This window comes from Cavia porcellus, unplaced genomic scaffold, assembly GCF_034190915.1.
Source record: "Cavia porcellus strain 051 isolate PalLab524CR breed Dunkin Hartley unplaced genomic scaffold, mCavPor4.1 scaffold_21, whole genome shotgun sequence".
NCBI lineage: Eukaryota > Metazoa > Chordata > Mammalia > Rodentia > Caviidae > Cavia > Cavia porcellus.
The window spans coordinates 60,129,178-60,142,451 of NW_026947504.1; the positions used below are offsets into that span (position 1 = coordinate 60,129,178).

At 39.8% G+C, this 13,274-nt stretch overlaps 1 protein-coding gene and 1 non-coding gene across 10 annotated transcripts in view; one reads left to right on the top strand and one right to left on the bottom strand.

The window, feature by feature from the left end:
- Tsc22d1 (TSC22 domain family member 1) overlaps window positions 1-12,884 on the bottom strand; it is a 130,033-nt gene extending 117,149 nt beyond the window's left edge. For 5 of the 9 annotated variants that reach the window (XR_001198699.2, XR_001198698.2, XR_010041822.1 and 2 more), the window contains exon 1: window positions 9,513-12,882. Coding sequence is in view for 5 of the 9 variants with exons in the window: in XM_013140977.2 (XP_012996431.1) it covers window positions 9,513-12,391 (2,879 nt within the window). In the remaining 4 variants the exon portion in view is untranslated. Of the gene's footprint in view, window positions 1-9,512 lie in introns of all 9 variants that reach the window. The other 4 variants (XM_063232751.1, XM_063232752.1, XM_003477468.5 and 1 more) reach the window with 3 other exon arrangements.
- On the top strand, window positions 1,780-1,883 carry LOC111753780 (U6 spliceosomal RNA). Its single transcript, XR_002788565.1, has one exon. It is a non-coding gene; the product is annotated as a U6 spliceosomal RNA (small nuclear RNA).
- Window positions 12,885-13,274: the final 390 nt, after the last annotated feature.

Genomic DNA, 13,274 nt, shown 5'->3' on the forward strand with positions numbered 1-13,274 from the left:
TTTATTACTAACAGTACTAAAAATATATCAGAGCTACATAATATGGAAAACTTAGTGCCAGAGATTATTTCAACTATGTTCATACTTCTAAAGCACTTCAAACTAATCAATATATAATTTGTTACAATATAAATGCACACTAAGAAAGTCTAACAACCAAAGAAATAGAAAACTAGATGAGCTGGGAAAGAAGTACAAATTACCAATAATGAACAATTTTATAAATCCATCCATCTGTAATTCAAAAAAGAATACATAGGTACATACACAGAATATCATGAGTTCCTCAACCTAAATAGCCAGCTAGAAGTACAAAAATAATTTGAGTGGCCTAGAAAAATAAAAGGTCAAGGCAGTCGTGAGTTCGATTCCCGGTACCGATAAAAAGGGAAAAGACAAAAAATAAAAATAAAAGGTCATTTCATATGCCTCACTTTAAACTCACAATACAAACAAGTAACATTTTACAACTGAAATGTTTATACCATTAATAGCTAAAATCGCATAAAAAGACTTCCAAGACAACAGATTTAAGAATCATTGTATACGAATGGCTGTACCAGTCAAAAACAATATTCTGTTTTTGAATTCTAATGCTAATTCTGTTTTTGAAATAAATGGAGAAATTTCGTTTCATTCAAGTTGGAGAATTTTTACTGGCATAAGGAAACACAAAATAAAACAAAATGCTCGTTTAATACAACTAACTTTGCACTGTTTTTGGCTCACCAACAGCAAAAAGTAAAACAATTCTAAATCTATTAAAGGAGAAAACATTATATGATCATATATAAAAACTTACTCAACTTTCAAATGCGTCAAAATAGTTTTTTTAAACGGTATTTCCTTTTCTTGTACCTATAATAACAATATATTTTCTTCATCTTGACAAAAGCACCATACAAAGCCAAGAGTAAGGAATGACAGAAAGCAATTACCTTAAAATAAATGGGAAGCCTTCAAGGTGATTTGGCCAAGCAAGAGTATCTACTAGCTGTTAGGCACTGAAATAGGCTTTCCATATATAACAGTACACACCAAACATCCTTATTCATGAAGCTTGAAATCATCAGGTAAGACACACACACACACACAAATTAAAAATCTGTAGTAAGCATTACTAAAAAAAAGAAGGCCCTTTCTGTCATTATTATCAAAAAACCTATTTTAACTGGTATCTCAGAGATCTTTCAAAAAAGAGGTTAAGAAAGAATGGAGGGAGGTGAAGTAGGGAATGTTCAGACTAAAGAACACATGTGCAAGCCCTGAAGGACAAATGGCCAGGTGAGAAATATGTCAGGTTCAATTAGACCATAGAAAGTATCAGACGATAGCACCATACAAAGCCCAGAGAAAGGAATGATAGAAAGCAATTACCTTAAAATAAATGGGAAGCCTTCAAGGTGATTTGGCCAAGCAAGTTACATAAACAAACTTCCACTTTTGAGAATATCATTCTGATCATAACACACAGTATTTGAGAAAGACAGTTTATGCAGTAGGTTTAGTGAAGAAGTTACTGCATGAACTACTATAACTGAGAGCTGTTGTTATGTCAGACTAGAGCTAGGTCGGGGGGATAAATCCAAGATAAATCTGAAGTATCAGTCAAATGTTTCTGGTAAGGGCAAGCAGCTATAAAGAACAACTCAGGTTTCTAAAAAGAACTGGAGTTTCTCAAAATAAGAAAAATGAGAAAAGAAAATGTGAGAGGTCAGAAAATTGAGGGTTAAGTGTACTATTTGTTGAGATTGACAAACCTTAAAAATGCAGCGACAGGCTCACTTCTGCAGCACACATTCTAAATTGGAACTATACAGAGAAGATTAGCATGTCCCCTGCACAATGATGACATGCAAATTCATAAAGCTCATATTTTTTAATCAGCCATGCTGGGACTGGGAGGATCCAAGAAGCCAACCAGCCAGCCTTTCTGCTAAGTGTGCAAGCCATGCGGCTCCCAGGAAGAAAAAGTCAGCACCTCCTGTGAGCCTACCAGTGTGCAGAGAATCAAACCACACCCCACACGCCCCGTACAGCCCTGTAAGCATTCCACTGATTTGGTAGACAGGCTGAGTTGGTAGCAACTAACATACATAAAGCAACTAAATACTTGTATTGTTTGGTTGATTTTGCAGGCCTGGGGCCAGCAGTCTAAGCATCTCTTGGAGGATAACAGTATGCAATATAGCAAATATGGGGAATTTCCTTGTATCTTGTCTTTGAAATCCAGTATTTTTCTGTTTTGGTTTGTTCTGATTATTTTGCTTTATTCAATTAATATTCTGTTTTGATAGGTTTTATTCTGTTGGGTTTTTTGGGGGGATTGGATTTTGCTATCCCTCATGGGATAGACAACTATTGTGAAGATAACAAGATATACTATGATAACTATTGTTGTTTTCCTAGTACACTGTTTTAAAGTTCTGTATCACTTTTGCTTCTTTGTTTTGATTGGCTTTGTTCTCTTTTGTTTTGTTGAATTTTACTATCTTTAAAATAAAAAAATTAAATAAAAATGCAGAGATATAAAGATAGAACTGTAGGTCTAAACCTAAGAAAAAAATGTTGGACAACAGGTATGCATTCAGGAGCCCATGCCACACAAACCATCTGTAAAACCTTGGGAAGAGGACTCAGAAATTTAAAGAAACTAAAACTGAGTCTGAAAGAATCTGAAGCAGGCAGGATGTGGTGGCATACACCTGTAATCCCAGCATTCGAAAGGCTGGGGGGCAGGAGGATTGCAGAATTCAAAGCCACCCTAAATGCATTATGAAGCCCTATTTCAAAAAAGTCAAAGAAATTGTTCTCACCATTTGGTTTTCTTTCATTTTGCTGTTTTGTTTTATTCTCTCTAAAGTAAAAATTTTTTTAAAAAGAAAAAGAAAAAAGAAAATGAATCTGAAAGAGACTAAAAAGGAGTGCCCAGAAAGATGGGCAGAAACTAAAGAGTATCAGAGAACGCAAAAAAGTGTTTCAAGGAGGGAGGCTAAGGTCAACTACGTGCAAGAACTGATGAAGAGTCAAGTAAGAGCTCTTGAGCAAATTGGTAAAAACCAAATTACAGTGGGAGAGACAGACGGGCATTTAAATACAGTGAGACAAACAAACAACTTACACTATAATCTAAAATCACTGTGTAATTCCTTTTAAAGTGTAAAGATGTTTTAAAATTTCTGCTGTCCTGTAGTTTTCTCTTAATTAGCCAAGTATATTTTATCATAACACATTCAACCTTAACAACAGTAAATGGCAAAAAAACAAAAAAATCAACCAAGGACCTGACATTGCAGTACACACACAAATCATCTTTTCCATAGTATCATATATTTACAGTAAACCTTCTAAACAAGAAATAACTGTAATCCTAAATTCAGTGGTACCAAGACTTGATTGAAATAACTAGAAAATTAAAGTGGCCTTCCTAAAAAGAAATTTTCCACACAAAATTGCAAAAGAAACATAGGTCCAAATTCGTTCCACATCCAGGGGCCTAGTGTGTTCTAGACTCTGCACTGTGAAAACTACCTATTTTTTTCTGACCAAGAGCTTATAAGAAATTTTTACATTATATGGAAATTTCATCATTTACACTGAAACAGAAAGCAATGAAGTTTGCCCTTTTTTTTTTTTTTTAAGGTTTTATAGCCACTCTAGTAGCAGACATCTATGACAGATACTAAATTGGGAAAAGCTTTGAATCCTAGCTTGGCTTTATCATATATGCGACACCTATCTAATAACTCATTTAACTTCTGTAATAAATTCAGTTAACTTTCAGTTTATACACAAGTAAAATAGAAAAAATTAATTTACAAGGATATTAAGTGACAATGTGATAAAAATATTAACTCTAATCTTAACTTTTTCATCACTTCTATGAATTAAGTTATACACTATTCTCCTTTCTTTTTTTTTTTTTTTTTGTCTTTTTCATTTTTATCGGTACCGGGGATTGAACTCAAGACTGCCTGCTTTATTCTCCTTTCTAATAAATAAAAGCCAAATAACCCCATTCTTAAAACTTATTTTCGGTACTTACAATACCTTGGAGCAATGGCTTTATTAAAATGAGCATCTTTTTTTACATTTAATAGTGCATATTCTACTGTTGAGATAGTTGTGTAAAAATAAAATCTACATCTATTTTTATTTGCTCCCTGAAAGCCCCACTGAAATGACAGAAAAGGAATTTTTTAAGATATAAAACTATAAGCCTTCAAGAAATTAAGAGGTAAAAAAGCAACAGCAATAAAAATTCAGAAGTTGGAAAGCAGATGGCTGAGTGACAAATGACTTGGCAAACAGTACAAAGTCAAGTCTTTAGCAAACAGTGGAGAATGCAAGAACTATCTCAATTTAAACTGTAAAATTCCCCAAAGGTTCAGGAATCTGCAATACCACAAATGTATGAGAAGGGGTATGGGGTGGGGTGTCCCTAAAAGCAGGACAATTGTAACGAGTTCCATAGATCCCAACTTCTCCCATGTTTGGTATCTGAAAGAGGTAAAACACAACATCTCAGGAAACTAAAGCAACCAGGCACAAAAAGGTAAGAGAGCAACTGAAAACAAGGCTGAAGAAATGTACTTGGGGATGCCGACACTCCCAAAGACCCTTCACTGTCCCCCTCACTGCTCCAGCTTCCTTCACCAATGCTGGTTGACAAGCCTTCACTTCCGGGCAAGAAATCAGAAGTCATTTTATAGGAATCTAATCAGCTAGGAGAAAATACATGAAGATATGACATCAGCTTAGCCAAGTTGATCAACCAAACAGCTTAGCCAAGCTGACATACAACGAAGCAAACAACTGACATGTCTCACCATGAACTTCTTACCAGTATTTTAATTCCATACTCTTACATATGTCTGAGGAAAGACTATAAAATGAAAAATAAAGATCAAACCAAAGAAAAACAAATCTAGAGAAAAAACCACAAAGAAAGAAAAAGAGAAAGAGAAAGAAAGAGCAAGAGAAAGTCCGACACTCACATAGCCAAAGAACTAAGAGAAAGCTATGGTAACATTAAACTAGAAATGACACGTGATTAGAAAGTAGCAAAAAACAAGGAAAAAAGCTCTAGGAAACTACATATACGATAAGAAAAACATAAATTTAATCAAAATAGAGCACAGAGAAAAAAATGATAATGGTTAAGATACTATAGAAAATCAGAAGACCAGCCAAGAAAGTCCATTATCAAACAAGAGGAATCTGAGAAAAAAAACCAGAAATACATAATCAACAATCTCATTTAAGAAAAAGAAACAGAGGCTGAGGAAACAGCTCAGAGGAAGGGCACTTTCCTAGCATCCACAAGGCCCTGAATTTAACTGCCAGAATCATAAGTAAAAATTAAAATTGTACTATATGATTTCAATGTGGTTAGTGAGGCCTAAGCTCATTTTTTAAAAAGTTTATTTTTTAAAAATGTTTTCAAACTAAAAAGGCACATGCCAAATACTCAGTGTGAAGAATGAAAACAAACCCGGAAAAAAAGTTCACCATTATCAAATTTCAAAACATACAAAGAGAAGGAAAAGCAACACACACAGGTCACACACAACATAAGAGAAATCATATACTGTATGAAAAGGACTACAGATTTTCCAAAAGCAGGATGGATGCTAGAAAGCGTATCAGAAAATTTTCTCAAACCTTATACTTTACCTAACCAGAGAATCAGAGAATCAAACAAGTGTAAAGGTCAACTAAAGTGATTTTAAAATACCAAATAAATGAAGAAAGAAGACAACAATGATCTTTGCAAAAATTGAGTTCCAATACATGAGAAAGTGAAGGGAATCTTGGGATAACGATTATGTACCAAGACTAGAAGGCAATCAGTCCAGAATGCAGGTCAAAGGTATATAAAGTTTCTGGAAGATAAAATGGGTGACAATACTTCATGTCAGTACTGAACATCTAATGAAATGCAGACTCAGTGATATACAGAGAAAACTAAAAAGGGGAAAGGGAGGAACAGGGAAGCAGGCAATGAAATTCAAACATATCACCCCCCTGAAACTTTCTAATCAGCTCTTTAGTCCTCTTACATTTAAGTCTAAGCACACAATCAAGAATTACCAGACATCTGAGGAAGGACTTTATCAAAAAAGTAGGGCCAAAAACACAAAAACGGGCAGGAGCTATGAAGGAGGAAAGGTTAACTGGTAAAACAGACTATGCTGATAAACAAAAACTCGAAAGAAGAGAACCCACCAACATTTCTATATATTAGATAGCTAAGGATAGGTGGGAACCAGGAGGCAGCCACAGGAACAGAAAGAGGGCAGCTTATATATTCATGTAGTTATTTAGGATAACCACGGAAACTGTTAACTCTTTAAATTGTAGGTACATTTCAAATGAAAAATAAGTTTAAAAATTGTAATTCGGTATTTTATAGTTACCTGATCCTACTACCATCCTTGGAAGTAGGCAAAAGGAGTATTATTCCTGTTTTACAGGTTAAAAAAATCCATTCCTCTTTGATAAATATTCAAGGACCTGCCATAAAACAGGCATTGTGTTTAGAAGACAGTCATCAATTTGATTCATGGAACAATGAGGTTAGGAAATAATCTTACTGATTTCTTTTCAATCCATTGCATAAATTATATGATCCTGCAATCTCTAACAGCTCTAGAAACACAAGAAACAATAAAAACTTTAAACCTCGATAAGAAAAATAGAGAAATGTCTGCTCATTAATTTGTTTAAGAAATATTCAGTTACTGCCCTTGAAGAATTTCTAGTCTTGTGGGAAAGACTGGTAAACATAATTATAATCGAATATGTGCTTAAGCAGTGCTAAAGCAGAAGAAAATTAAGAAGGGCTAGGAAACATCCCCTGGAAGGAAAAAAATCCTTCAGAGGGAACATCTGAACTAAGTCTTGAAAGATGAATAGAAATTTGATAATTTCACATCAAAATCTTGCCATTCTCATAAGGTTCATATTTAAGATTAAAACATTGAGGACTTTTAGTAAAAAATGATTTTTTGAAACCAAGATTTAACTGTATGTAGTCCCTTGAGCCATTTTTCTAATATTTACTGTCTATAATAGCCAAAGGAAAACTTATCAAGTCTGATAAATGTTAGCTAGAAAATCTAAAGTACAAAACATTATTACAAAAGATGATTAAATAACCACCCTCATTCATTCTACCACCAAAATTTTATAGTGAACATACTTCCTGTATCATAACATTGAAATGATAATGTACCTCTTCCCTAGTAAGAGACTAATGGTGACCAAGTCTGGAAGATGGCAAGTGACATAAAGGAAGAAAAGTAAAAATAACTGTGAGTTCAGAGATTATATCACTTTTTTCTCTGATCTTCTCTCAAGGGCAACTTTAAATGAAAGATTTCTTCTTCCGAAATATATACATAATGTTAGTCATCCTTTCTAACCTTACAGGTATTTTAGGGGTGAAATATTTTGATTTTAAAGAATTTGAAGAATACTGCTCAAAAAATTGTTTCTGATTTTAATTATTCAACTTGATATCAACTAAGGAAGGTTCCAATATGTAAATTCAAAAGAAGTACATTCTGAAGACAAGTGATTTTAGGCCAATATTTGATCAAATTTCTTGTCCCTTTCTAGAATTTCAAATCTTTTTATTTTACTTAGCCCTAATTATTCTTTAGCTCAGTGACTACCTGGAAAATCATTTTGTGCTAATACCTTTAACTAGGATTCCATTCCTACAGTTAAAAGCCTAGTTCCAAGTAGAATTCTCTGGCTTTTAACTGTATGAAAGCTCGTTTTGAAAAGCCCTACCACACCCTCTGCATCAACAGAAGGAAAATAAGAAAAAGGTATACCAGGAGAGGACAAATGGTAATTAACAAAATCACACAAGGTTTTCCATTCAATGTGCAGGTTCCTATTTGTTTGTCATCTTTGTCTTTCATTTCTCTAAATTTAACACCTATAAAATACACTAGTTTTTGTACAAGTTCCACTCAGTTCACATCCTTTTGATTTAGAAAACATGAAAAACTAAGGTAATTCTTTAAAATTACAGGTGTCAGAATAATAAAGTTAAAAGCCAAACAATAAATGTAAGGGAATTACGGAAGCTTCCTCTTAGAAGTCCAAGTATATATACTTTTGTAGAAAGATACAGAACACATTTGTTAGTAACAAGATTTTAATGATAGCCCATTAGAAAAATAATAAAAAACTTGAATGACAAATGTTTCTATTAACAATGCCTTTTCCTTTTACCTTTAAAAAAACATGGAAACATTTGGACTTTTCTTTTTCTAAAATTAAAATTATTTTCCAGTAAACTCAGTTTTTCCAAATAAAACCCACAAATAAATGTATAGAACATAAATGTTTCAGCTAATTTGATCAAACTTCAATCCCAAAAATCTTCAACTAATACTAAAATAATTAAATATCTCGCATGCTTACTCAAAATTCCAGTGAAAATGAATAGTCTTTTCATAATTCCTATGATATTTTTATCAAGGTTAGTCACCGACTGGCAGATTTGTGAAAAGAACATTCCTTCAAAAAAATAAATCAACTAAATCCTAAAACAACGTAGGAAGCAAACAAGATTTCACAACTTTTCTAGCCAGTCAGCTTCAAAGATGCAATTTGAGTCAGTAAGTTTGATTCGTGCAACACTTCCAATCCGAAAAAATGCTGCTGTAATAATGCATTTCAGGCTACATGAGGTTATTTGGGGGGAGGGGAGGGAACAGGTGGAGTAGATTAGCAGACAATCTTATTTTCCTGCCTGTATAAATTCAACACTCCAAGGCTTTCTTTACTCTAAAATGGCTACCATCTTGACAAACTGCGTACAAGAAAAAACACACAGCCTACTACCATAAAGACCAACCTAGTTATTCTGACAGTGCATGACTGACCTCTGCCCGCCAAAACATGTTTTAAGAGTCCCGTTCCTTTTCTGTTCAGATAAAGTAACCATTAAATTAGTCTACAAAAGCTGGTGAACTACAACATAAGGTCAACCTCTACAGCCCAGATTAGGTCATCTTTCCTACAGTGTTTGAATAGGAAAAGCAGGTAAGATTATCTTTCACAGCCTAAATAAAATGGGTTACATTATAACTGAAAATAATTATCTGTGAAAGAGAACAAATGTGGGAACTGCAGTTCTCCAAGAGATCTTCACAAGGATTTTAGTAACTCAAGAGAACAGTTATTTTGTGGGTTAGCAAAATCTAAGCTTCATAACTAATCTTTTAAAATGCATTTTAAAAACAAAAACCACTTGGTGCCCCCAAACCTAGTTTTAATACTGTATGTTCAATAACTTGACGATTTATATATTATACTACTTGCAACTCACTGAGATCATTCCTTAACATTCTTTCTCTAGAAAACTTACCATGAGTATATTTACTTACAATAAATGTCTAACACTCTATAAACTAGTCAGAAGTGCATATATCGCTACTGAAGAAGTTAACTTCAACTCCGAATGTCTGCAGAAATATGCCATATCTTACCTCTCATCCTCGCCATCCACCAAGGGTGTTGTCAGCGGTAGCACCTTCAACGGGAAAAGAGAAGCAGAGGCTGCTAGGCTGCTGCTACTCCCATCTGAAACTGCTGACATTCCCCCACCGTCACCACTGGTAGTCTGAGGTAAGCCAACTAAGGAGGGCTCCACTGGGCGCCTGGTATCTTCAATTTGGCTTCCAATTGCCTGAGCTAACGATTGTGCAGAGAACTGAGCAGAACTTAGCGGTAACTGCTGTGCCAATGGCAAATTTATATTAGTTGCTATCAAGGGAGGTTGACTAACACTTTGAACCAAATTACCATTTTGAGTGGCAGGGGGTTGTGCTATATTCGGTGGTGGAACCAAGTTTGTTGGGGCAGAAGGCATTCCAGAAGGACCAGTTGAACTAACCTGGCTTGTAACAGGAACACTACTAGCAGAGGATAAAGGACTAACTGCGGGCAACTGCTGTGAAACAACTCCTTGAACTACCGGTTCTACTCCTTGTGGCTGGGGAGGCACAGTTAACAAGGTACTCTGGGGTGCAATAACCAATTGTGGAGGAAGGCTTGAAGTGCTAGTTTGAACTCCCTGATGAATAATCCCAGTTTGAGCAGGTGGAACTACTTGTGAAGATGGAGGAGCACCTTGCTGAATAACTGAAGGTGTAACCTGGGTAGAGGGCTGCTGCACTGCAGTAGGTATGTTTGCTTGTTGACCAATAGTGGCAATTTGACCGCCAATAGGTACAGCAGACATTGCTGTTTGAGCCTGGCCAACAGGCTGGCCAGATGGCCCTGCAGGTTGTGCTTGAACTGCTGTGGACTGCATTGGCAGCTGGATCCCCTGTGGCTGAGCCACAGGAATCACTGTTGTTCCTGTTCCCATTCCCGCAGAACTGGACTGTCCAGAGGACATTGCTGTTTGCAGAAGGGACTGCTGCTGTGCGTATTCTGAAGTAGGATTTTGAGTCATTGACTGACCATGACCTGGGGCCATCTGTGTAGAAACCACTGGTTGTTGCTGTCCATATTGTAACTGCTGGGATGCTGCTCCTGGAAGGGGAGTTTGCACTACCGGAGCTGTCTGTGGATATGGCAGTTGGGGTTGAGCCAAACTGGAAACGGAGGGCTGCTGACCTAAAGCTGAAGTTACACCAACCACATTTACCGTTGATGGCTGGATACCAGTTGCAGCACTGACAGTGGCTTGCAGAGGTACTGGTTGAAGACCTTGTTTTTGCTGATAGCCTAGTTCTTGAGACTGTAAATGTACTTGTGACATCTGTGACTGAGAAATACTCTGCGGTGTACTAGCTGCTGAAATACTCTGCGGACCAGTGCTACTGAAATCCATCTGTTGGAGAGCCACACCTTGAAGAGCTGGTGGCTGCTGCTGCACCACGGTAGGGACTCCCATCTCTCCACTTCCCACACTCTCTGTGTAGTGACTCAGTGTGCTGACACTACTGCTCACTGAACTCCCACTAGTGCTCTCCCTCTCAGAAGTCAATTCTGTCAGGTTTGGTTTTACAGTCTCCACCACTTTATTTGCCACCACACTTTCTGTAGCAGGTACAACATTTTCTTTTTCATAGAACTCAGTGCAAGTCCATCTACCTTTTTTGAATGGTTCAGAAGTAGAATCTAACTTCACAACTCTGAACCTTGATGTGTTAACTGTTGGTTGTTGCTGTTGACTTGAAACCAATCCCACATTCATCCCTGCAGCTGCATTAGGGACACTGTTAGCAGCAGAGGAAGAAACAGTACCATTGCCCATACCACTCAAGATGTTCACAGTAACACCACTGGTAGCTCCAGGCCCAACACTTACAGTAGCAGCACTAGGAACATTGCTTGTACTTATATTAGCATTACCAAGCATGCTGCTTGTCACATTAGGACTGAAACTACCCACAGAAGCAACAGTAACATTATTCACGGCACTAGCGCCAGTACCAGAATTTATACCTACACTGCCTGTAGTACTTGGAACCCGGATATTAGTCATTACAGATGCAGGTGAGCCACTCGATGATACAGCAGAAGTTGGTGTCACTGGCATAACACCCTCAGAGCTTCCAGATGTAGAGAGTTTTCTGGAAACTGGGCTCGCGGGTGGCCCTCCAGGAAGAGATGCACTGGCCACAGCAACATGGGATGGATGGTGGTGGCCATGGTGAAGGTGATGCCCGTGATGGATGTGATGGTGATGATGCAGGTGGTGTGGATGAGCATTCCCATTGATCACAACATTTTGTTGTGGAAGGTGAGGCAAATGAGGTTGAGGAAGGTGAGGCTGGTTAGGAGAGACTGCCCCAGGTGTCTCTGCTTCCTGGAAGTTATTCAGAGTCTCTTCTGAGGAGCTGCGCTCCGGCTCCCCTAAGTCGGTAGCCCTGGAAAGCGACACATCAAGTATCTCCGAAGACGAGAGATCTTCTGTGTGAGATTCATCCAGATCGTCATAGCTCTCGGTGTCCTCTGCTATACTGTTGTTCGAACTGATACTGGCAGAGATCTGAGCCGGAGTAACGCTGGTTATCTGAAAGCCACTTTTCTTTTTCATCTGAGTTCCACCTGGCGCAAGGGGCTGTGCCTGCAGCTGAGCCTGTGAGAGGAGGTTCAGGCTTTGTGGAGGCGGAGGTTGTGGTCCCGACGTGGAAGACGCTGCAGGAGTCGCTGGCTGTAGTTGCGATGGAGGCGGAAAATCCTCAGAAGATGAGACAGTACTACCAATGCTGGTACCTGCTGCACTGAGAGCAGAGGCGCTGCCACTACCGCTGCCCCTTCGAGGGAACATAGTCGGGTGCGCCATCTTCCTAGCACTGAAGTCTGCAGCCGCTGCCGCCGCGGCAGCAGTGGACTCAGGCGGCTGGTGCATTGTGTTGGGTACCGGGGGGCGGAGGAGGCGAATGCAATTTCCGTCTGCACCGTAATCTTTGTATTGGAGACGCCGGGGAGAAAACTGGACCTGACGCTCCGCCGCGAGTCCTCCTCCTCAGCCTAAGAAGCCGACCTCTGGGGCCTTCGAGGGCGAGCTTCGGGGAAGGGAGGATGAACGAGGGTGAACAGGGCGGCCGGGGACCAGAAGGGGAGACCCCTTCAGTCCTCCGCCATTCACTTTCCCCGCTAGTCTCACACCCCCCTTTATATTCCGCTTCACGTGGGGTGTGGGGCACTAGGGAGAGGAAGGGGCGGGGAGGGCAGGGCAGGGCAGGGCAGGGGAGGAAAAGCCAGAAATGCCCACCTTCTTTGGCCAACTCCGGAGCCAGCTCAGCCCCCTCCTCCCGCCGCGGCGACGGCCGCTGCAAAGCCCTCCCAGTCGCTCTGCACCAAGACGGCGTGGAGCGAGCGTAGCCTTGCTCTCGCCACCCCCGGCCGCGGCGGCCGGCGAGCCCGAGCTCAGCGTCGCTCAAACCTTCCCCGCCGGGCCCTCCCTCCGAGCCCTGCGGACCCTCTCAAACCCCTGGGGCTCGCGGCGGCTGCTCCGGGAGGAAACGCTGGCCGCGGCTGGGGCCGGAGCGGCGCGGCTGCGCGCGGGGCGGCGGCGGTGGAGCGCCCGGTACGGAGAACCCAGCAATGAGGCGCGGGCGGGCGCACGGAGACGCCGGGTCCTCGCGGAGCACGGCCGGGGCGCGGCGGCGGCGGTGGCAGCAGGAGCCCAGGGACCGCTCCATCACTGGCAGCCATGGAGCCCGAGCATTTTCCTCCCTCGGGGCAGACGCTCGGCTCGGCACGCGTCCTCGGGCAGGAAGGGCCGGCGC